The sequence below is a fragment of the Gobio gobio genome (genome assembly GCF_949357685.1).
Source record: "Gobio gobio genome assembly, chromosome: 1".
Classification (NCBI taxonomy): domain Eukaryota; kingdom Metazoa; phylum Chordata; class Actinopteri; order Cypriniformes; family Gobionidae; genus Gobio; species Gobio gobio.
Window position 1 is genome coordinate 33,544,480 of NC_137097.1, and position 26,576 is coordinate 33,571,055.

Here is a 26,576-nt window from a genome sequence, read left to right on the forward strand (position 1 = left end):
AGGGGGGATTATGGTGTGGGGTTATTTTTCAGGGGTTGGTTTTGGCCCCTTAGTTCCAGTGAAAGGAACTCTTAATGCTTCAGCATACCAAGACATTTTGGACAAATTCATGCTCCCAACTTTGTGGGAACAGTTTGGGGATGGCCCCTATCCTGTTCCAACATGAATTAGAGCGGAGACTGCGAGCCAGGCCTTCTCGTCCGACATCAGTGCCTGACCTCACAAATGCCCCTTGTGGAAAGCCTTCCCAGAAGAGTTGAAGCTGTTATAGCTGCAAAGGGTGGCCCAACTCCATATTAAACCTTATGGATTAAGAATGGATGTCATTAAAGTTCATGAGCATTGTAAAGGTAGGCGTCCCAAAACTTTTGGTAAAATAGTATGTAATGACATATAGTCATTAGTAAAATGGCCAAATAAATCCATCCAGGCTAATGCAAGATCCTGAACACCCTTTCAGTGTTATTTATTTTCAATACTTTTTTCAGCCTTTGTTTGCTGACATCTTTTCTTTTCTTTTTTTGTTGGCATTCCATGTAAATTTTCACATCTGTATGCAAAAAATTTACAGCTTTGCCCAGAAGCTTCGACCAGAAGGTCAAACTAGTTGTTGTCCAGCGTGAAGCGAGACAGAAACCGTTGTCATTGTGCTTCAGTTTGTCAACTAATTTAAATTCACTAGGAGCATCCAGAGACAGTAAAGTTCAATGTTCGACATTACCTTTTTTTTCTTCCAGCGATTTATCAAAGCCCTCACAAGCACCTTTTTTTCTTTCTGTTGTGAGCTCATTTACATGTTTACAAGGTTTACTGTGTAAACTTACCACTTTCTTGTCAACTATTTGACAAAGTCTGACTGATTACATGCACACATTCAAGCAGGTGTCACCCCTAGGGTATTTTATAATAGCCTTCTTTTCAGCTCTAATTAAAAACTAGAGCATCCAAGACACGTGCAAATGAAGAGATTTAAAATCTTCCGGACATATATTGCGCAAAACTAGAGCAAACACTGCCAGACTGCTGTGTGTATGAGGGAGCTGTCCATAGTGCTGAAACACACTCTTAGTATTGAATGCAGTAATTTGAAGGAATACCTGTTGTTTCTGGCCCACTTGGTGCCTTAGGCGAGGTATTTATTTAATTTAACTTGTCTAGATACCTGTACAATTTCCAAAGCAGCAGGACCTGATGGCCAGAGTCAGAATGTGATTTTCAGAAATTATAAAATTAGCGCATTTAACATACTTTACAAAGAAAACTTTTCATTTGAGTTTGTTTTCAAACAAATATATAGTGTAGGTTTGAGAATTGTCAAATTTTTAACTATATCTGAGCAGATCTCAATGTCACCATCAAAACACTGCAACTGAAGTACATCTGCACAGTTCATCAAATAATAAATAGTACCAGGGTGATGGTTGGCTTATGAATTTTAATGAGGTAACATGACTGAAGACTGAGCAGCATTATCACATGACTCACCCTTGCAGTTCTTTGACTGAGAGTGAAATCTTGAGGTTATGTCCCAGCACATGAAGGGTGGTGAGGATGTCTGCCCATTGTACCATCTCCCCAAGTGGCCCACCTTTCAGCACTTTTGGACTGAACACATCACCGGATTCCTCTGTCAGAAAGCCCACATGCACCAGGATCTGAAAGAGGGAAGAGAGGCAATGTTCAGAATAGTATATTACCATTTTAGTCATACTACTATTTCTGCAGAATAGTATGTGAACTGTGCAAATTTTTTTGTAAGCAGACGATACCAGGATAACCTACTAGAATTGCCAAAATAAGCTATTTGTTTCCACTGGGTCGTAATAAAAGGAATATCAATTTTACTGCCAAAAAATAAACATATCAAAATTAAGTCAATATGTCTGAAATAACCTAGGTGTGTAACAGTTTACATTTCTCACAATTTACCTCGCAATTCGGTCATTTTGGCTTGGTATGTCATTATTAAGGATACACATCTATGTATTATAAAATATATATTAAAATGATATAAAACTTTTTAACTCAATTCATACACATTTTGCATTTCAATATTTCAGAGATGTCATTATACTCGAGATATTTACCAAACTGTGGTTTCATTTTTGTTATTGGCTTGTTTGTTTGATATTTTTAAGGGATCCATTTCACTCATGACGAAAAGTCTGATTATAGGATATACAAGGTGAACTGAAGGCAAACGCATCAGGGATTTTAAATAAAAGCATGATCAAAACATCTTTATGATTTGGATCCAATCTCCACGCAAGGTTGAAAACATTTGCCATTGACTGAAAAAATCTGAAGTCACATATCAGCTAAATAGCTTGTAAAATAAACCTACATAAGAGACAATAAAAACATCCACTGCTAAGTATTTTTCCCGGCAGCATCATGAGTTACCTTTGTTTCTGTATATATACTGTATGTAAATCAAAGATGCGTGATGTGTGCAAAAGCCCTGTGACTTAAGTGTCACTAAACAAGGAGCTCTTTACAGCAGCAACATTAATAGAAATAAAATGATCACCTGACAATGTAGTAATAATGGTCCAATAAACCATTAAGCTGTTACTAAACAGCACAATTTAGTTATAAAACAAATAAATAAAGGGGTTTGTTAACTTAAGGGGTTTGTTGCATTACACATACTTTGAAACTGTAAGAGTTATATTTACCCAAAGCAACTTACAAATGACGACTTCTACAACAAAAGACAAGAAAGTTGAAAAAGTGTAGGGGGGAGCAGGGCTTTTTGACTTTCTCAGTTTGTGTAAATCCACTTGGGGTTCAAAGTATTTATTGTTTTCCACATTAATTGCACACGTCTAGTACAATTATGAGGTTTTGTTTCATTAATAGAGTGTATACTTTTTTCTTGATTTACCCCGAAAGAATGGAAGTGAAATGTGACAACATGCCCCATAGGTGGGGTACATTATAACATGTGGTGGGGCACAATGTAACATGACCAAATAACAGCTTAAAATGTTACCCCGATATGATAAAAAAAATATACAACACAAACTAAAATATTTTGTCAACAAAATACAATTATTAACTTTTTTAAATAAAATAATGGCATTTTTTAATCATTAAAAATATAAGCATTTTTGAGTTTGACTACAAACACATCGCTAAATACAGCTATACAGCAGAGTTCAAAACATAATAATAATTAATAATTTCTGAACATTGACTCCAAGTCATTATTCACCGTTTTCTCATGGTTTCTCAAAGAATTCCTAAAAGTATAGAATATAATGGCATATTTCTAATAGGGGCTCATTGTAACGCAGTGCTACAACTCACCCCACCTGCGCAACTGGAATTTAAATATTGGCTCGTGTCTTCTGCTGGTTAGATCGGCATTAAAGAATGATCTCAACTGTTAAATAACAGATATAAGATTAAAATAATATCGAATTTGTCTTATTTTAAATAAACACAAAAAACAGAGATGAAAACTAAACTTAAGAAATTTAATTAAGCTAGGGTTAAATACATGTTCAGTAATATCTTCCAGAGATTTTTTAATTTTTGTGCTATTTTTTCTCTAAATAATGTTGATATGGCAACTAGTAAATACACAAAGTTTCGTCATTCTGGCATGTGTGGAAAGGGTTAAAACATGCGCGTTACAACTAACCCCGCGTTAGGTTGTGCCCCGCGCTCCCCTACTTTATTTTAACTTGAGCACTGCATTTTTAGAATGCATTGTCATGCAAGAGAGGCTGCAAAAGACGTGAGCGCAACATGTCCTTCTAGCGCATGTTTACACAATTGAATGGAAAAACGCATTCTGTGTGAACAGCCCCAAAGAGTGTAACACACACTATCTATGTCAAGGGTTCTCAACTCTGACCACTGTCCACTATCGTGCAGAGTTCAACTCAAATCAAACACACTTAACAAGCTAACCTTTGGTCTTCAGGATTACTAGAAAGCTACAGGCAGGTGAGTTTAAGCAGGGTTGGAGCTAAACTTTGCAGGAAAGTGGATAACAAGGGCCAGAGTTGAGAAACCCTGCCTCTACGGAGTATGTTGAAAATGTGCTCTGGATAATTTTCAGCATTTTGATTGCGCTCGCATATAGCAAAGTTGAGGTTTGAGAGACAAAGGGAAAAATATTTTACAAAATCATTTTTAGGGCTGTCAAAGTTTACAATATGTTTAATGATCCTACCAATTCTTCAAAAGCTTAATAAGCACTTCACAGTTGTAGAGGATGACAGTGTTTGTGTCCAAAATGAAGCATGCTGTCTGAGAAAAACTGTCCAAGCTATACCAGGTAAATACGATTTTTATAGAAGGAAAGACCTTTTTGTATAATATGCTTTCATGTTTTCAATATACATTTGTCTTAAAGAGGGATGACATCAGAAGCTTTCTTGAGGAGGACACTGCATTGGATCCACGCAGAAAGAGAGTGTTGCCTCTCAAGCTCCCCCTCAGAGAGAATGTAGGTAGAAACTGTACCCTCGCTTGAAGCCTTCTCAGGATAAGACTTTGGGAAATACTTTGGGAAAGATACGACTTCCAAAAGTCTTATCCTTCTCAGGATAAGACTTTGGAATCAAGAGTCAAAGTCTTTCCCAGAGTCCTCAGGCCTCTGAGGGCTGACCTCTCTGGTAAGAAGTGGTCCACACCAGTTCAAAGTTTGTCCACTTCTCAGCGATGCCCACAGGAAATTGGTCTGCTATCCCAGCCAAGCTTTGCCCATATCCGCAGCGGCATTGGGTGGCTCGCCCTTTCCAAGGAGGGTTATAGAGCTGTGTTCAGTTGTTCCCTACCACCCATCTGTTTCAGGGCATCAGGCACACTACTCTGGATGCATCAGAGGTCAGTCTCAAGAGACCAATTCCCTTAGTAGACTTTTCGGCAGTGTGGAAACATCACCTTGATGGGTCCTACAGATTATAGAAAGATGGTAGAGAATTTAGCTAGATTCTTGTCCCTTTCATTTCAATGGGGTCCTATCCAAGGATCAGGCTCAGGTGTTGGAACAAGAGGTTCAGTCTCTTGGCGAAAAAGGCAATAGAATGTGTTCCTCTTCCTGAGAGAGACAGGACGGTTTTACAGGGTTAAGACTGAACTCCAAGAAGAGTGAGCTTTCTCCACTAAAGAGGAGCACTTTTCTAGAAGTAGTTTGGTAGTCAGCTACGATGCAGGCACGACTGTCTCCTGCTTGTATCGAGTCAATCCTTTAAACTGTAGCAGGAAAAAGCTTGGCCTAGCTGTCACTGTAAAACAATTTCAGACTCATGCATTCAACATAATTAATTTTGACTCTCCTTACATGAGACCACTGGAGTGGTGGCTCAGGACCAAGAGGTTTTTCCCCAAGGGGCAACCTATTTCACATCTACACGCAGATGTCTTCGTACCCAAGTGATGTGGAAGAAATCTTGGTTCTTGTCCCAGGGACCTTTGCTAGTTTGTGTCTGCTCAGACAACACACCGGTAGTCTCATTCATAAATCATCAGGGAGGTCTGTGGTCATACCCTCTTTGCAGCCTGGCACACAAGCTAGTCCTGTGGGCTCAGGCATGCTGTCTACATCCCTGGGTACCTAAATCAGGGAACAAACATCCTATCAACGCAAGGGCTGAGGCCTGGGGAATGGAGACTCCACCCCAAGACAGTGGAGATGATTTTAAGGAAATTCAGCCAGGCAGAAATTGACATTTTCGCATTCGAGAAGACAATGCCCTGTCCGCTCTGGTTTTCCCTGTTTTCCTCTGCTGGGCCTGCAGGCATTGGTGCAGAAGTGGCCAAGACTTTCACCCGATTGCTCTGCTTCCAGGAATTCTGGAGATAATTTGACAAGATGGGGTTTGTTTACTGTTGGTAGCCCAGTTCTGGCCAGCCAGAGTGTTGTTTACAGACCTTCTCTCTCTCCTGGAATGTTCTCCTTGGAATATTCCTGTCAGGAGGGATCTTCTGTCACAGAGATGTAGAAATTATGGGTTTGGACACTGAGGTAGATCAACTCCTGAACTCTGGTCACTTTATGGTGCAGAGAACCCAGTTAACTGTCCAGTTGGTTCAGTGCTGGAGTTCCTTTAGGATAATTTTTCTGCTGGTTTGCTTTGATCATACCAGGTCTCTCGTGAACGGGCAAACGACAGTTAGCGGAAGTTAGAGATTAAGTTAGAGATTGTATCCGCCTGAAAGAGGAATATCATATACAACTAGGATGAATTGAGGGTGAGTAAATCATGGGCTAATTTTCATTTTTGGCGAAGTCTCCCTTTAAGCAGATTGTAGAAACCATTTCCACCAATGGTCTCTATGATAAACCTATAGGTTTATGATTCTTCTGGGAAACAGCCCTGAATGTTACTATCATCGATGAGTCTTGATGAATGGTGGTGAATCGCTAAGTTGGCTGAGAAGATGAGTGAAAATCTCCTCATGATTCATGTCTAATGAATGATCAAGTGCACTGTTGACATATCCAGTTAAAACATTAACATTTATTAATTTAGCAAACACTCCAAGTCAAAATTACTTATTGTAGCAACCCCTTGGATCCTAGAGCTTCGACTGATGCATGAAGCTTCCTTAATTCACCATGCACGACAACACGATGTGTTCAAACAGCATCTTTAATCCATACACCATGCATCGACTCACAGGACTTCACACCACTGTGAAAAACTATATTAACACATAAAAACAACAAAACATACTAATAACCATATCAAATCGCATAAACAGTCACAACATTACATTGCACAACAAACATTCATTCATACATTAATTTCTTCAATTACAATCAACATACCTAACTACGCTCTCCAAAGAGTGCAAATCAAAGATGATATTTCTTTTGTCAACATCAAAGTGTGCGTCAAATTCACTTCGCATGATGAAAGTATAAAATCAGCATTAAAACTATCTAGGCTCAACAATCAGCGTCTAGCATTCATGTCCGCCCGCCATCTTATTAAGCTTACAAGTCCACCTGATCACTACGCTGTCCGAGAAAGAATTTCAGCACTAGCATTCACAAAATTTCAGATTACAATTTATACACACACACAAGGTAACATCAAAGACATTCAAAATACAAAAGCCAATCAAATGGCAAAATTAATTACACAAACATTTTTGAGGTTTCCTTACCCAATCCAACCTAAATATAAATATAAATACAGTATTTTAATATAAGTCCCTTACACATATCATATCATCAGATCATATCAGTAGAAGCCATATTAAACCTATACTGTATGATATTTTATATGCGCATTTCTATAATTATCAACATTTTAGTGTACGGGGGTACACCCGCCCGTACCCCTTTTCTATCACCATGACCCTTTAGGGGCTTCATAGATTGTGTCATTTCCTTTCCAGTTTCCTGCTGGATTTTAAATACTATTAAAAACAATTTTGTATGTTTTCTTGTGCATCATTACAGCCAGCGCGTTACACATATATTGTTGACCTGTCATTTTTGTCTGACCACTCACTCTAAAAAAAAAGGCTCGTAATCATAGGGGAACCTTTTTTAGTGCTATATAGCACCAATTTTGGTGCTTCAGTGGTTCTTCAGCGGTTCTTCAGAGGTGCTATATAGCACCTTAGTCAAAGAACCGGTGAAGAACCTCTGAAGAACTGCTGAAGAACCACTGGAGCACCAAAATTGGTGCTATATAGCACTAAAAAAGGTTCCCCTATGATTACGAGCCAAGAACCATTTTTGGTGCAATATAGAACCTTTTTTTTTTTAGAGTGCATCTGCATGTATGTATATTCCCAACCTATAAGACATCTCACTGAATGTGTATAAATGAAATTTGCACAGTCTTTCCCCTTAATGTTTAATTGAGGGCAAGTCACAGACAGGTTTAATGGATCAGAACTAATCGGCAGCAGCCTGTAGCTGCATTTTGCTGTTTGTTTTCTTTCTCTTGAATTTTCTATTCTAATTTCTACCTGTCATTCACCCCTCTATATATGCTAGTCTTTGCAAAAATAAACATGTGTCTGGTTGAATTGAATATTTTCTGTCCATTAGTTTGTTATTAAACAATAATGTCAGAGCCTGTGCTATAAGATTAAGAGGCCTGAATTAATCAGGAGATTGTTTTCCTGTGGCTAGTTAGTACAGTGCTTCCGGAAAACATTTTGTTATGTTACAGCCTTATTCCAAAATTGATTAAATTTATTATTTTCCTCAAAATTCTACAAACAATACCCCATATTGACAACATGAAAGAAGTTTGTTTGAAATGTAGCGTATTAGGGTTACATATATATTTAAATTAAAAATTAGCTCAATAGGGAATTGTGGGTATTAATATTTAGGGATTTATGATTAATCATAACGGGTTATAATCTAATCACCAATCTCCAAAATCACCCAAAATGGGAATACCTCACCTCGGTATTTATGCAATATAATATATATGGTTAACAACAATTTATTGTAATTAACTACAGATATATCTATATTAAATAATCACAGAATAACCCCAAGGGAGTTGATTCAAAATTCCTCTCCGTTCCGTTTAAAGAACGAGCGGAGATTCCTTATCCACTCACCAGGTCTATTCTTCCTACCCAATTTTCGGGAAGTTCATCCCTCTGGCCACAAAGGACAAACTTTCCGAGTTATGGTATTAATTAAAGCATTCAACGAATAAGAGCTCGTAGCTTAGATCTGACATTAAAGGGACTCGTGTTCCGTGAGCAAACAATGACAATCAAAACGTGAATATCATGGTTTTAATAAAGATTAATACTACGATTACATATGACTACATAAAGAATACATGTATTTACAGAATAGTGGAAAGTAAAGAGGAGGATGAGGGGAAGGGAAAGGAAAGGAAGGAGGGTAAGATCGTGTCCGATCCGACACCTTCCCAGACAAAACCATTGGAGCCAGCAAGAAATATCACCTTAAACAGGGGTACAATCTTTAAAACGCATCTAAATTTCGGTAGAATTTATACTTGCATGGTTTCTTGGTGTTGTGTAAAGCAAGATGCGTGCGTTGGCGTTTCTCAGAGAGTTTGCGCGCAGAAGCGTTCTCTCCGTTTGGTTCTTCCAGAGCTTCGTTGGTCCGCGGGACTTTTAAAGGTGTCGACTTGGAAGGAAGTTCATCTCGTCCAGCTAAGTGCGTCCGCTGACTGCGCCGCGGAGCGCGTCGATCTTCAAAGGAAACATCAGCTTGGCTGGACCGCGCCGGCTCGCAGGTCGATAACCCGCGAGCCGCGCTGATGAGATGGGAGGAAAAGGGAATTTGTCTCGTCCGGGGTTCTTGCAAGGTGACTGAGCACGGGTGTGCTCGAGTTACTGTACTTTAAAGTCCAGTAACCTCCGCCCACCTTCTCTGAGATGACCAATCGTAGATGTGGATTGGAGGCGGGAAAGTTCCTTTGTTTGGACTTTTATCACTCACTGGAATGTTAATGCTGGCAAACACAACGAGTGAGGTTTTGCTCCAAAAGGGCTAAGCATATTAACGGTACATGTCATAATCATACTTTTTACATAATTGGCTAAGGCAGAGAAAGAGGAACGGATAGACACCAAACATGCTAGTTTAAATGCATGAAAGACGGTGTATCTCTTTTACAGAGCCATCTTGAGCATTTAAGATTAACATCACACAAATACATAAATATATACTTTGTCAACATACATACAACAAAAGGGGTCATCACATATATTTCTGGGATGGTTTAATTAAAATAGTTCAAGCCACATGGCACAGGCTGTCTGTGTGTGTGGAAGTCAGTTCTCGGCCCCTCTGCAGGTGTGAGCTAGTGGCCCGGGGTGTGTGTGTGTGTGTGTGTGTGTGTGTGTGTGTGTGTGTGATAGGGATCTTTTGAAGTCCCCCCCCCCAGAGCAATTGTCGTAGGCCTGGCCATTCTCTGGTGGGTCGTCAGCCTGGCATTGAGGGCCATTCGCCCCAGACGTATGGGTGCCGGGATCTGACTTCCCTGCAGAGCTTGGTAGCGAAAGGCATCCCTGCTGTTTCGCATCACTTTGATCCCATGAGAGAGAAACGGAGAGAGAGAGACGGAGAGACTCCAGACACTACAGCTATCTTTGCAAATGTATTAAAAATAAAAAAGCGAAAAAAATCACATGCAAATCACATACGTATTCACAGCCTTTGCCATGACACTCAAAATTGAGCTCAGGTGAATCCTGTTTCCACTGATCATCCTTGAGATGTTTCTACAACTTGATTGGAGTCCACCTGTCGTAAATTCAGTTGATTGGACATAATTTGGAAAGGCACACACCTGTCTAGATAAGGTCACACAGTTAACAGTGCATGTCAGAGCACAAACCAAGCCATGAAGTCCAAGGAATTGTCTGTAGACCTCCGAGGCAGGATTGTATCGAGGCACAGATCTGGGGAAGGGTACAGAAAAATGTCTGCAGCATTGAAGGTCCCAATGAGCACAGTGGACCACTCCTCAGTAAAAGGCACATGACAGCCCACCTGGAGTTTGCCAAAAGGCACCTGAAGGACTCTCAGACAACGAGAAACAAAATTCTCTGGTCTGATGAAGTAAAGATTGAACTATTTGGCCTGAATGGCAAGCATCATGGAGGAAACCAGCCACCACTCACCACCTGGCCAATAACATCCCTACAGTGAAGCAGAGTGGTGGCAGCATCATGCTGTGGGGATGTTTTTCAGCAGCAGGAACTGGGAGACTAGTCAGGATCAATGGAAAGATGAATGCAGAAATGTACAGAGACATCCTTGATCAAAACCTGCTCCAGAGCGCCCTAGACGTCAGACTGGGGTAAAGGTTCATCTTCCAACAGGACAATCATACAGCCAAGATAAGAAAGGAGTGGCTACGGGACAACTCTGTCAATGTCCTTGAGTGGCGCAGCCAGAGCCCAGAACCCGATTGAACATCTCTGGAGAGATCTGAAAATGGCTGTGCGCCGACGCTCCCCATCCAACTGGATGGAGCTTGAGAGGTCCTGCAAAGAAGAATGGGAGAAACTGCCCAAAAATAGGTGTGCCAAGCTTGTAGCATCATACTCAAAAATACTTGAGGGCTTGAGGCTGTAATTGGTGCCAAAGGTGCTTCAACAAAGTATTGAGCAAAGGCTGTGAATACTTAAGTGCAAACAAACTTCTTTCACGTTGTCATTATGGAGTATTGTTTGTAGAATTTTGAGGGAAATAATTAATTTAATCAATTTTGGAATAAGCTTGTAACATAAAGTGTGGAAAAAGTGCACCCTTTCTGGATGCAGTGTATTTAATCACATGGTCATTCTCTACTGCTCAGATGATTTCCCCCAAAAAAACAGAATTTAGTGTCTGTAAGCAAAGATGGGGGTATTTTCCCCATGTTCCATCTTAATAACTGCCATCGAAATGAATGGAAATGCTAACAGACAGCTCTTTCCAGTGCTAACATGTTCCCATGTTGTATGTAGATAGACATTAATAGTGTATTGTTTTTAAATATTTTCAGTTAATTTACAGATATTTAGGATGGACTACCGTTTTCTTCTGGGTGGTTTATTTAATGAATGCCATTGGATGTACCGTAGATGAGTAATGCAGCTTTCAAATATTTCAAGGTATTGAAATGATTTATGATGCTCTTATCCTAGACTTTTTTTGTCTGCATCAGAAGCATTGTTTGCATGATGCAAAAGTATGAAATATTTGCATGGCCCCCTTGAGATGCTGAGACTGATACCTCTCATAAATATTTGTGTGTAACATGCATTTCTTAGAATGTTATACTACATGATATACTACAAATGACAGTTTTTTTAAACAAGAAATGGCCTGATACTATCCCAGCATCACAAACCCTCCTCACATTTTCCACTATTGCTTCATATGTGCATCAAATTACAGACACAAATATTGTTTTTTCAAACAGTTACTCATCCTAGAGCTTTCAAGCTATGGCCACTAAAACATGGGTCAGACCATCAGGATGACTCTTTTACTAAATCTGATCAGACTTATAGTTTGCATAAACTAGATGATTAAAACAAAAATCACATATAATTCCATCACTAACAAAGCATAACAACTAGATAAGGACAAGCTAACAACATTAAACATGCTAGAAAAATGCTAAGCACTGTAAAATAGTTACATTTACTAAATCAATTAGTTCACTGTACTCAAATACTACTGAAAGTTATGTGAACTCAATAACTGAAACAGAACTCAAATTGAAGGAGTTATAACATTAAAATTGTATAATAATTGTATAATTAAGTGATTAATTGAGTGATGATTGAACATTAGTGATGAACATCTGCGATTAACAAGCAGAATCACTTAAGGAAATAAGAACAACAAGAACAGAAAAAAGAGAAACACAACAACTACAACTGACTTTAACCCACAGCCTTGGATGAAATCAACTGAAGATAAAATACATTCAATCTCTGAATATCTCAGTAGAGGATTAAACAACTCCACAAACAGCATTACCAGTTTCACTTATTACTAACCAGTTTGACTTTATTTCTGTTAGACATCTACATAAGTTCTTTTTGTGAATTAACAAAGTTTGATGATTGATTTATTGAAAATGTTTGACAGTTATGGTGGTCAGTGTTTACTTTAGTTGGGCTCTTGACCTTCAACTTAAAAATATAGTAAACATATTATCTTTCAGCAAATGCAATAGTGTTATCAAAGGACATTTATGCATTGACAATGATAGAGATTTAAGATAAAGCAGAGCTGTTAAAGTTGTCTGCACCTGTAACATTCAAATTAATGTTATAATAAGTGTTGCATGATTGAAGTATTACAGAATTATGTTAAATGCAGCTGTTGTTAATACGATAACTAATGCATTAACACTGTGACAATATAAACTTTTAAAGACGCTACAACTTCTTTTGTTGCATTTTTTTTTTTTACTGGACATTGAGACACTCAACACATCATACAAACCGCAACAATGGTGACAGCAAAACATTCAAATAAACAATACAACTGCATGATTAATTCATACTGAAATGCATGTTGGGAGATATAGATTTTTTTTTTTTTTTTACTACGCTGGCATCCACTGCAGCATTACAAACTACTTTCAGAAAACATCTGACTCTTCTGGCAAAAATCAAATAATGCTTTCAGATCATAATATAATATAAACACTACAGATAATTCATTAGAAACTACATCAAAAAATGGAGAACACATTATCCAAAGTGTGCAGTTACAGAAAAATGTATATTGTAACACAGTAAACTAATTTTGAAATGACGTAAAAGTATAGTAACCAAAATTTACAGTAGTAAGGTGAATATATTGTACACTGTATCCACTACAAGTATAGATTTGTACTGCATATTACTGAATGTCTGTATATTCAGCACTTGCATACTGTAAAAATACAGTAGTGCAATACAAAAGCCAAAAAGGTATAAAAAAAAAATGAAAAGCATGTTGCAGTACACTCGAAAGAGTTGTGCAACTGCAAAATCAAAGTCAGTGAGAGATTCATTCTGCCTCAGCATCATGTCTTTGTGCTGGGTCTGGCCTGAGGACTTTGTCCACATCACAGGCAATATTGTCTCTTGCCAGGCAAAGGGAAAAACCCTCTAGTGTGCCGGATCTAGCCTTTACAATACAACACTGCTCCTACTTGTCCACCACTTCTTACACACACTCTTCCTCCTTTCCCTCTCAGATTGTTTTCATCTATTGTTGGTATCAACATTCAGTACACTCTGAACTGGCTTGTTTTGTACATTTGGTTCAATCACACCATTAGAAATATCTGCGAACAATTTTTAATGGTTGTGTTTAACTTCTGCCTACCTGTGTTTAGCATGTTGCAACACAAGTGCATCACAGTGCGAAATGTTTTTTAGTGAGTGAGAATGTGTTTAGAGTTTCGCAAAGAGAGATTTGAGCGAACTTGTTAAAGGTTTTACAGAAAGAGGGGGTTAGCAATTTAATGGGGTTTAGCAATTCAGAAAAACTGTAAGCATGTCACCATTGGTGAGATTCATATGCTGATTGTTGAAGTTTCTGTGTGTCTAAATAATACAGCAGCATAAAACCTTCAAACTATCACATCAAATTGAATGACCAGATATGCGCTGCAGTAGCATCACATTCACAAGGCTGGTACATATTCATGGCAAAACACACCTAAATAATATTTTTATCAAACATCACCATGTGATTCACCTGGACACATCATCAGTGATGTTTCCTGGGGTCATCGGTTGTTTCGGGTCTTCCAACAATAAGACACACTCACCGAGGCGACCCAGCCGGGGTTGATCAAGCCCGACTTGTGTCCAGGTAGCACTACCCCACCCACAACTCTGATCCATAGCCATCTTGAAGCAACTTCCGCTGCGTCCGTGGCTGACTTAAAGCCCCTTTGTCTATTGGCCCTTTTGATGCCCAGCATATTATAGGCCCTGCAGAGAGACTGTGCTGCGAACCCTCTGCATCCCACCTCAAATCGCACCTTGCTTGCCAGCCATTACTTCGGCACATTGGCCTCCTCGATATGGTCCTCCCAGGAAACTGTTAGCTCTAAGAGGATAATCTGCTTAGAGGATTCTGAGATCAGCACCATATCTGGCCTTAGCAATGTTATGGCAACAGTTTCTGGAAACTGCTTCCCTAGGTTGGGGTTCAGCTCCCAGTCCTGTGCTGTTGTTAGCAGGTCAGATGACGTGGTCTTAACTGCTTAAGAATGTTCCAGGGTGCCTTTCTTCAGGCACAATGGGCAAGTTAGTGACTCTGCCTTCCCCCAGCAGAAAAAGTTGGACTGGCTTGGTAGAATATAATAAGAATTTTATTCAGTGGGGCTCGGATTTCCAGAGCTCAGCCCAGGTGATCTCAAGCAATACTTGTACCTTATCTTGGAGCTGAGATCTCCTGTCCTTCCTCCTTGCCTTCACATAGCGAGAACATATTGCTACCCAGGCCTGCTCTTCCTTGAGCCACTGTGCCGGCCTCAGATGCCTTTAATTTCTGCCCTGTCTTGACCTCAATCCCCACCTGAGAGACATTTGGGTCACAAGGCTCACTGTATTGCACCACCTCCTAGTGCGGGTCATCAAGAATTCTTCATTTAAGTTGCTGATGTGGAGTTTCAGCTTATCAGTCATCTTATAAATTTGAATTATGATCAGTAAACCAGGCCACTTTATGATGATTTTGTCATCATCAGTAACATCACCTGATTTTATTGTATCTCGGTTATCTTTGCCACAGCAAATGTGTTTTGTAAACACATTATTATAAATAACCAAGAAAGACAAAATTAAATCTCAAGGGTCAAGAGCCCAACTAAAGCAAAAAGCATGTTGAAACATTTTCAATGAAACATCAACACCTAAACCTCAGTTAATTATCAATAAAAACCTGCTGTAGACGTATGACATAAATAAAGTTTGTAATGAGTGAAGATGGTAATGTTGTTTGTGGAGTTGTTTAATCCTCCTCTGCTGATATCTTGAGAGATGTAACGTCTTCTTTTATCTTCAGTTGATTTCATCTGAGGCTGTGGCTGGAAGTCATTTGTAGTTGTTGTGTTTCTGACCATCTCTTCTCTTCTTTTTTGTTCTTTTTGTTTTTCTTTCCTTCAGTGATTCTGCTTGTTAACAGCAGTTTATCACTAATGTTTAATCATCCCTTAAATAATCACTTAATTGATCATCTAATTAACTGCAAAAGTTCAGAGTACTCAACTAGTGGTTTCCAAGCTTAATTGTGACCTTACAGAACGGCAGATTTCAGTTACCTTTTTGTTGTTGTTGTCCACTGACACCAAACAATGGAATAAGCTACAGTACATGCTCTCCCCGCACACAAACATTCACTCAGTTTCTCTGTTTCCAATGAGACCACTCTCAATGAAAACGAATAGCTGATAAAGTGATAGATGACCATGGAGTAGAGGCCAAGCGCACAATCAATTCACGTTTTGATGTGCTGCACAGCTACTTTAGCCACTTTATGTTCCCTGTCTTTCTGAAATAAAATGTTTTCATCCATACATTTCATGTATCAATTGTTTATATTAATTCATTTTATTTGTTTGTATAATAAAGTTGCTTGTAATGTTTCTGATCTTTAAATTTCTAACTATTTTGTGCATGAGCAGTTGTAGTAGAACTATACATATATTTTATATGATGTATAATGTCATTAACACTAAATTATACATAATTACAAGCATCTAACCAAAAACCAAACCCTAAATACCAGAAATAGTATTGTATTTTATCTAGTTTACAGTTAGGTTATTATTTGGGCTTCCTTAAAAGTACTAAATGGTTTATTTAAAAAAAAAAAAAAAAAATGGAGTCATTAAGGAACCAAGATCATTAATTGGAATCAATTCTGAGCCAAAATAATTAAATTTCCTACACACATGGTAAACACAGACAGCTGGTAATCCATATCAATTAACAGCAGTAGGCAGATTCAACCAAGACTGTTGAAAGGATGTTAAATAACTCAATAGGGCACATCAAAAGTGCACCAACCAAAAGGAAATGATATGTTGAGAAAGCACACGCGAAGGCAACTAGACAAAGAGACCATAATTAAAAACTAGCACATGGGAAATGTGTGCAACCAGCCACCAGAAACAGATTCACAAACACCTGCAATTATATTATACTTTCCAGTCAAACTCATAGCAACATTCTTCACCTACACTAAACAGCTTTGTCATGCTCACTGTCAAACTCTTTACAGAAAACTACTTCTCTGTGACAGAATTGAGGGTGCGTATTAGAGCTGTATCTCACAGTGAGATTGATTTAATTTAATATACAGGTTTTTTATTATTATTCAGGCTTGGCTTCAGGACAGACAATGCAAATAATCAGTCTATTTGTAACTGATTTTCTTGAAAGGAAATGGTACAAACATTACTGTTAAAAATCTTTATAATAAATGTTCCTGTTCAGACGAGACTAGTTTTTCCTGAGGAGGCTTTTGCAGACATATTTTCTGATTTTAATCAAACACGGCTGTGTTTTTCTTATACAACCTCTATAAAAATTGTGGAATAATTTCCCTACTCTTTTTCTCTAACCTTGAGAGACCTAATCCCGTTCAGATAGGAACATCTATGATTGTTTATTTTTTTTTATAGCGCTTCTCATTTATTTTGACCTTCATCAAATACCATATCTACCGCTAAACGTCTGGTTTGAATTCCCAGTTGCATCCAAATCAATGCATGGCCCTCTGTTAATAATCAAAACTCAAATGTCACTTTGAAAACAAATCCCTTCAGAATAGTTCTTATGAAGTCGTTGTTTTACAAGGAAACCTCATTATAGCACCTTTAATTCACCTTCTTTAGACAGTGTGTGACAGCTCACCCTCTTCTGCTCTCTGTATTGACCGCGCAGACGCTCCTCAAGTCTGTGAGCAGCTGCGGACCACTGTGCAGCCAGTCTGCGCATACGCCTCCTCATGAAGCTTAAGGATTCTTTGCCTGAGCCGACCCGTTCCAACAGTAGAGACAGATCGTGGCGGAAAAATGCCTATAAGATGAGAGAAGGTGAGAGAAAACAGACAGAGAAGTGTACAGATCAAATGTATGTCCATACTAAAGTACTGGTTATTTAATTAAACAAATACTTGTTTTACTGAAATATGAATACTTAAGTGTGAACTGAATGTAATATTTTCTGACACTCAGTTACTGTAACTATTGGTTGCATAAATTGCACAATGAAGGGAATCAGAGATAACAGACTTTGTTACAAAACTCAGGAGAAATATAAACAACCACGTAAAAAGAAATGATAACCGACAAGGGACTGAACGAACATAATGTACATTTATGTACATTTACATTTATGCATTTGGCAGACGCTTTTATCCAAAGCGACTTTGCATTGCATTACATTACATTTTGCCAGTTCTTGCTTTCCCTGGGAATCGAACCCATGACCTTGGTGTCACTAGCGCCATGCTCTACAGTTTGAGCTACAGGAAAGCCTGTATAAAAAGCCTGTATAAAAGCCTGTATAAAAAAAAAAAAGACTGACAGATGATAATTAAACATAACCATAGAAACAAACAAAGAGATCAGTAACCAAGAAAACCAAAACTGAACGGAGCAGAGAAACAGGAAGTAAACAAAACAGAAAAAAGTCCATAACCTTGACAGTACGCCCCCCACCAGCCTTTGAAAATGCTCATCCTTGTGCATACGATGTCCAACTGGGGAGGATAAGGAGGGGGCTTTGGAGGTGGGCATGGAGCTGGTGATGGACACAGACTACACTCTAAATAATGCTGGGTTGTTTTTTAACCCAAAATGCTGGGTTGAGACTGTTGGGTAATTTTAATTGCGTCAGTGTTTATCTAAGTGCAGGGCTCCAGACTGTAGCCGAATATATACGAGTGTCTGTGAATATTAAACTGCAAAATACTATTTAAATATTACTCCTGCATGTTCTGCGTCTCTATGCAAATGACGGGGCGCCGCCACACACACATACGCACACGCATGTCACTCGCTCGCTGTCTTTTTAATCTCTGCCGTGTCACTATATGAGGACACGAACGCATAAACCGTCACTTCACGAGAATTTAACGTTTCATTTGAGAAAACTGTCATATCATGTACACAGACACTCAAAGGTACGACAACCCGTCAAAATAAAAGTTCGATTAAACGTGAAGAAATTGACAGAATATATTAGGCTACTGTTGTAGTTGTCATTGTTGCCACTTTTAACACATTTGTGTGTTGTACCAGTTGACAAGCATTAACAAATTATTATTTTAACAGTCTAAACATGTATTCTTCATTATTTGTTCGTTCATGATTGTCTAGTTTTCACAGTAGGCTAATGCACAGGAGAAATTATAAGAATAACCCAGCAAGAATAACCCAGAATTGCAAATCCATTAATGGTAAAAATTGACTACATCTTGGGTTTTCTCAACAGCCCTGCTGGGTTAAAATGCCACTGGGTCAATTTAACCCAGCATGTGTTCTGTCCAATATTTACCCAGCACTGTTGCCAATTGGGTTATTTTTAACCCAGCCATTTTTAGAGTGTAGGAGGACGAGACAGACACCATGGTTGAGTCGACAGTGGAAGGAGCCAGGGTGGAGCTTTGACTGAAGGGCTGGGCGGATCCTGGGATCTGACTGATGACAGCGGAACCAGGGTGTGTGAAGTATCCAGCGGAGGAGAAAGGCCAATGGACCAGGGCAACCATTGGAAGCCCAAGGTGGTGCTGCTGGCTCACGGGACTGAGGCAGAAACGGAGGCTCGGCAGACCAGGGCGACGATGGAGGGAGTAAGGACAACAGAGAATCTGGAGGGAAGGAGAAGCCTGGTGGAGCTGAAGGGGTGGAGGGTTGCAGTTGTAAACCCGGAAGTCCATGGCAAGAGCTGAGCGACGACTGACTGAGGCTGATCCGAAGAGACAAGGGAGCCCGCGGCGGGGACCACGGTGGAGTCGAGGTAGCACAGAGCCAGGGCGGAGCCAAAGGGCTGACAGGCCGAGGTGGAGACTTGGGCCTGCAGGCCTTATGTGAAGCCAAGAACTCAACATTAAGTCGAGCCGGTGGACGGGAAGCCCAAAACGGAGCCGCAAGTAGCAAGCGGTAGGGGCAGAGCCGAGAAGCTGAACGATACCAGTGGCTCCGACGGATCCAGGGAATTGGCTGAAACCAGCGGAGGAGATGGGGCCAGGAAATCGTGTGGTGAACAGATCCGGAGCATCCTCCAAACGGGACCAGCAGGGAAAGCGTTGACTCAAGGGTGGGGACTCGGGAGGGAAGTGGATCCACATACCACAGATCTATCAGGCAGTGATCTGCTCCTGGCCCTGAGATGGGCTGAGCAGCGTGCTTCGACTCGACTGGTTCTGGCTCCTTCTCTGCCTCTCTGATATTATAGAGACTCGCCCTGCTGTAGCCTCCACCACCAATATTCCACCAGCGCCCTGTTCTCACAGGTAATGAGCCTCTGCAAGACTGTTAAAGGGTTAGTTCACCCAAAAATGAAAATTCTGTCATTAATTACTCACCCTCATGTCGTTCGACACCCGTAAGACCTCCGTTCATATTCGGAACACAAATGAAGATATTTTTGTTGAAAGCTGATGGCTGAGAAAGGCTTCACACAGGCCTCCATTGGCATTCAGTACATTGACACTTCCAAGATCCATGAAAGGCACTTAAAACGTTGTTACAAAGTCCATCTCACCACAGTGGCTCTACAATAATTTTACGATGCGACGACAATAGTTTTTGTGCGCAAAAAAAAATCAAAATAACACCTTTATCCAACTTGTAATTGCCTTCCGTGTGTGCCTCCACGACGCATACGCGAGAATATGACGTAGCGCCGGCGTTCGGGAATCCATGAAATGCACACTTAAGCCCCATTTTGAGCACTACGCCGAGATCTAAAGCACGATCAATGTAGAATTCAACAGCTGAGATACGCGCGTCTTCCTCTCCTTGTAAACAAATCGCTTCTGGGTCATATGTCCGAACGCCGGATCTGCGTCATTTTCTCGCGCATGCGTCGTGGTGGCACACACGGAAGGCAATAACAAGTTGGATAAAGGTGTTATTTTGATTTTTTTTTGCGCACAAAAACTATTGTCGTCGCATTGTAAAATTATTGTAGAGCCACTGTGGTGAGATGGACTTTGTAACAATGTTTTAAGTGCCTTTCATGGATCTTGGAAGTGTCAATGTACTGAATGCCAATGGAGGCCTATCTGAAGCCTTTCTCAGCCATCAGCTTTCAACAAAAATATCTTCATTTGTGTTCCGAATATGAACGGAGGTCTTACGGGTGTCGAACGACATGAGGGTGAGTAATTAATGACAGAATTTTCATTTTTGGGTGAACTAACCCTTTAAGTTCAAGTTAATGCCTATTGGTTAAAGTTACTGCTGAATGTGCTGACAAGCTTGTATGGTAAACTAAAATATACTTTATTTTCCTTTCTATTGAAATTTGCATGTAATGAATTTAAATATATTTTTTAATTACTCATTTGTAATGAAGAGGTTAATATTTAGTACAATTATAACATTTACATTTACCAAATTACAGTTAAAATTGCATGTGCTTCATTATGTTAGTCAAGACATCAAAATAAGTGTACTTTAAGGAACAATGCTTATTAAAACATAATTATTTAAATGTTTAATTTTAGATTATTATAAAGTGCACTTTTAAAAGTTTACTTAATAAGAAACAGCCATGAAAGTAACTCTCTTTAAGTAAACTTAAGTGGCCTTTATGTCATTAATATTATTAATATTAAGACCTACTTTTAATATTTGAAGTACACTACAAGTGCACATTCAATACAAATTTATAAGGGTATACAGTTATTCGCTGGTCTTCTCTTGAATATTTACTTATGACTCAAACAAATTCAAAGATGCCACTGAGCTAGAAAATCAAGTGATTAGGCCTCACAAGCTCAAAAGCAATTAGCCCAATAGTTAAACACAACATAATTGAATGGACTGTGAGCAGTCATGCTGCATGAGGCTGAGGTTAATCAGGGTTTTACAAATAAAATAAATGTCATTTTAAAATGACAGATTGTGGCATCAGAGTTCAGCCGTATACCGGTAATAGCTGTGTGGAATTTACAGAGGTAATTTTGCTAGACAGGAAAATGCTACAGAATTTTAAGCTCTGGAGGGAAAAAAACTTGAATAAAACTATCGCATTTTAGTCTTAGCAGGGTTCAGTGATGTTGTGAATAAGAGTCAAACCGCTGGAATTCTTTCACTTGAAATGACACGCTGTGAGAGTAACTACTAACCAGGTGAGATTGCACATGCTGCACACACAGCTTCTGTTCAAACCTACTGAGCTGCCTTGCTTTCTACAGCATACTAAGGCAGCACCCTAACTGAAATGAAACCTCATAAATGACTGATTTGGCACACCGTATAGGTAAAAACTTGAGTACACGCATTGGGGATTGTCACGATGCTGTGGCTGTAGTAAAGCGCACTATGAATGTAGTAGAAAACAAAACAGTCTTTAATAAATCCAAAACAGAAAGCTCAGGAGATTGATACTTAAAATAGACATTGACAATACCAGACAATGAACAAAGGAAAACTCAGGGCCTAGTATATGCATGTGGAGTAATGGAGTAATTGCATGTGGATGAACTAATTAACAACCTAGGAGACTAACTAGGGAACTAAGGAAAATGGGAACACAGAAACTAAACAGAAACAGAGCATATATATATAATAATAATAAATAACAGTACTATTGTTAAAAATGATTACAATTTAAATTAACTGTTTTCTATTTGAATATGTTTTAAAATGTAATTTATTCCTGTAATGTCAAAGTTGAATTTTCAGCATCATCAAGGTGCATTCACACCATGTTATAATTACTGCAATTATGTGATTTTAACTTGTAAAAAGCATTCACATCCTCGTTGAGCTCCTAATTACAGCTTGTAAGATGGGAGTTTTGAGAGCTCCTATTTGTACCACTGCAGATTCATTTAGGCGTTGATAGTAGTTCCATAGAAACGCATAATTCCCAGTCCAAGGATGTGAACAGCTCCGAATATAACGTCACGTGTTGTCATCTTGAGACTACAGTAATTACGATGGCGTGAATGCATCATTACTCCAGTCTTCAGTGTCACATGATCCTTCAGAAATGATTCTAATATGAAGATTTGATACTCAAGAAACATTTCTCGTTATTATCAATGTTGAAAACAGTTGTGCTGCTTCATATTTTTGTGGAAACCGTGAAAAATGTTACATTAATAATTAATAAGTAATAATTTATTTAACCCCTTAACTGTCAGCCCCCTTTTTGAAAATAGACATGCAAATGCAAGTTTGGTCTTTTTTTAAGAAGACAATCAATCAGCTGAAGTACTTAAAAAAATTAAAGTATGAAAAAGTTATGAAAGTTTAAGTTTACTGTAAATGAAATGTACTGTACTAAATATATATATATGTCTTCTACACCGAATATGGAATCTTGAGACTATATGTGTTGTGTCAAGATTAGAAACGGTTTTGATTATACAGTTGAAATACATTTTGTAATATGAAACCTGACATTATCATTTCCATGGTAACGCAACATCCAATTTCAAAGCGTTTTTCACAGGAAGAATTTAGAGTTCGTAAGCTTTTGAATGATACCTAATTTATGATGATTACTAAAATATGTGGTATGAAAAATAGGCGATAAAAAAGAGCGACAAGCATCCCGCTAGCAGTGACAGTTAAAAAACTCAACATTTTGAATGGTAGTGTATAATTGCTATTTCTCTTGTGTCATCCATCATGTTTTGTTTATTTTTATTGATAAAATATACGTGCAATGTTGCCTATGTAGGCAACTCATTGAGGGAAAGGAGTCTTATAAATTAAAAAAAAAATTCACAATAACTCCTCACAGACGTTTAACCTTCTCTGTGCAGGGAATTCAGTATTGTAATCACTGACTGTTTCAGGCACTCACCTGTCTTTTTGGGAGGCTGCTGGTTGTGGGGTGGCTGCTTTGATTCCTCCCGGCCAGCGGGGGGCAGAACCACTCTACCTCACTAAGGTAGATGAGGAAAGAGCAGTCGGAGCCATCTACTCCATAAAAGGCGTAGCAGGGGTCAGATGTCCATCTGGCTCTCATCCACTTGAACATTAAGAAATGAGTAACAGTTAACTGTAGGATTGCACTATTTTGACAATTCAAAATGAGGACAGAGGTGTGATACCCAAACCAAGCGTGACGGGACCCATCAAATGATTGGTTTTAATTAAGTTTACATTGTTTTTTGCAGACACATTTATCCAAAGCAACTTAGAGATCATTCAAATGATATATTTTATCATTACTGGCACTCCCTGCATGGGGATTTTGGTATTGTTCACCTCACATTTTTACAGTTGGGCTACAGAAACTGATAGAGCATGGTGATCTTTAATGGAAAAGGTCATGTCAGTTCAGGTAAAAGCGTCTTATGTAGGTGTTGGGTTCAGTCTTCATCTTAATGCCTCTGCAAACCTTTACAAGAGCACACCAAACTGTGAGTGCTTCCACACAGTTATTTTCTACCCAAACATACTCGCTTTGCTAGCAAAGATCGGTTTGATTTGGCTGCTTTCAGGGTTCTTTGGAATGGGAGTGTTGAACAAACATTTAACCTCAAAGAAACTCTAATCCATAAAACAGCCACTTCGCATGAATGATGATGGTGTCTGACTTGGTGTCCACACGGCTCCAGGGGGTTAATAAAGGCCCCTTTCACTGCCATTATAAAGCTTGGAAAATCAGGATATTTGTTAATATAACTCCGATTGTGTTCATCAGAAAGAAGAAAGTCCTTTACACTTAGGATGACTAGAGGGTGAGTAAATCATGGGCTAATTTTCATTTTAAAGTGAACTACTCCTTTAAGTGAATCAATCCAGATCTGAGTGACCTGTTGAACAGAATGCACAATTCCAACAGCCCTTTCACACCCAATGCGAAGTAAAGAAAAGTTAAACGAATCAGTGGCAAATTGTCTATTTACAATAAAAACAGAATTATTATCCATCTGGCTGAATGAAAAGAAAATGCATATTGCACTATAAAAATTTCAACTTAAACTACATTAAACTGACAAAAAAAGAGTTGAATCTCGTATAAAAGTTGAATACTGCTTAACTTATTTTAATGAGTTAAAGCAATGTAAAAGGATATGTTGTCATAATGTATTGATCATATAATTGTTTACAGTGTGGTACAAATTATTTTTGTTTGTTTTATAAAAAAAACAAACTAACAAATAAATAAAAAACCCACACACAGACATGACATGAACAAAAGTGTTTTTGTTTTTGCATGGTGGAATTTAACTCTTTCCCCGCTAACGTTTTTTTGCCAGCCACGCCGGCATTTCCACAAAACTTTCATAGAATATTTGGTTGTATGAATATCTGAACATGCAATATATCAACAGAAAGAACAGACCCTCTGCTTTATAATATAATTACATTTAGGCAATATTTTGAAAAATCTGCGAAAATCACGTTTTTATTTTATTTTATTTTTACATAAGCAATGCTTTTATCACTTGTTTCTGCTCATTCTTCACCTGTGTTTTGATCTGATTCTCTACTCTTTCAGAAGATCTATAACAGCGCCCCCTACCATATAACAGTGAAAACACGGAAAGCTGAAAAATTCCGTCAATGGCGGGGAAACAGTTAAGAGGTCAGCTGCTGTCCGTAACTTTTTTTGTGTTCAACATTTACAAAAAATATATGATGAGAATGTAAAACATGAATCCATTTTCCAAACTGTTTTTTTGTCTTACCCTGAATCATTATATTGGGACTATTTCAGACCAGAACCGCTGCGGAGGAACACAGTCCCTGTGTGACTCGCCATAGACATTAACAGAGAGAAGTAGCTCCGGCTGCAATGTTCTTCCGCAAGACGCATGCAGTTTATTAACTGCTAAATAGCGCAAAAAGTTACGGATTAAGTCCATGAAATCAATTTGATGTATTATTTAGTTATTGCATGTTTCATGAAGTTCAAAAGATTTGGATCAGTAAGACTTTTAGTATCACTTACAAGAAGTAACTTTGCAACTAAAGCAACTAACTTACATTACGATATTAGTACACTGTCTGTCTAGCCTAGAAATCTAGACGCACCTTAGCGGCAGAAAATTTATTTTGCCGCGAGTGTAGTCTAGCAACTCTCGGTAGACCTGAGAGCTGGAAAAACCAAACTCTGGTCAGGCCAATCACAGCGTGTGTAGAGTCGGTGGGCGGGCTTAACATAATGATGGCATGTCACGGCAGAGTTGCGGAGGTTCTGCGTGCTACTTGTAAACACAGAAGCTGGCAAACAGCTGTCTTCAGAATCGGCTTTGGCCGCGACTCTGGAAGACTTGGAGTTAAGCTTTTATTTGGGAAAAGAACAAAGAACGGCACAGAAGTCATTCTTAAGAAAAGAAGATATGATCGAAGTTTTGCTGACCGGACACGGCGAAAGTCTATCAACTAACGTTAGCTCGGCTTCGCCTTCTTCTTTGCTCTGTTTGGTTGTGGCGCTATCCAATTGCATGCAGAGGGAATTTGAAAGACAACCGTTTATCCCGCCCCTCGGATTGAGCCCCGTCAATGGTGAGTTTCCAGACCCAACATCTTGATGTGGGTCTGGCTTGTCAGGCTACTGTCTGTCTTAATATTTGCTAAAACTTTATTTTGTTGCTCACCAACAGACATTCTACTGACTATAAGTAACTTTGCAACTACATGTCAACTCATTCTACTAACCCGAACTACTAACACTACTAACACTATAATGAGAGTTAGTTGACATGTAGTTACAAAGTTACTTACATAGAGTGCCTAAAGTGGACTATAGCGAAATAAAGTAATGTTTTAAATATTAATAATCTTTCACAATATTAAAAATGTTACTATTTCTGATCAAATAGCAGCCTTGGTGAACAAACTTATTTAAAAAAATAAATAAAAATCAAGTCATTGTTAAAAGCCAAGCATAATTAGGCTCATTATAGTTTTTGTTTTGTCATGCTCCATGTGAAATAC

The 26,576-nt window shown here is 38.8% G+C and overlaps 1 protein-coding gene across 1 annotated transcript in view; it reads right to left on the reverse strand.

Annotated features, from left to right (window-relative positions):
• Positions 1 to 526: 526 nt before the first annotated feature.
• The window catches only part of mgat5b (alpha-1,6-mannosylglycoprotein 6-beta-N-acetylglucosaminyltransferase B), a 121,007-nt gene continuing 94,957 nt past the window's right edge, over positions 527 to 26,576 (reverse strand). Inside the window, exons 6-8 of the mRNA XM_079818217.1 lie at positions 23,488 to 23,655; positions 17,350 to 17,514; positions 527 to 1,655 (exon numbers count right to left, since the gene is read on the reverse strand). Of these exons, the coding sequence (XP_079674343.1) occupies positions 1,482 to 1,655; positions 17,350 to 17,514; positions 23,488 to 23,655 (507 nt within the window). The 3' untranslated portion in view covers positions 527 to 1,481. The remainder of the gene's footprint in view (positions 1,656 to 17,349; positions 17,515 to 23,487; positions 23,656 to 26,576) is intronic.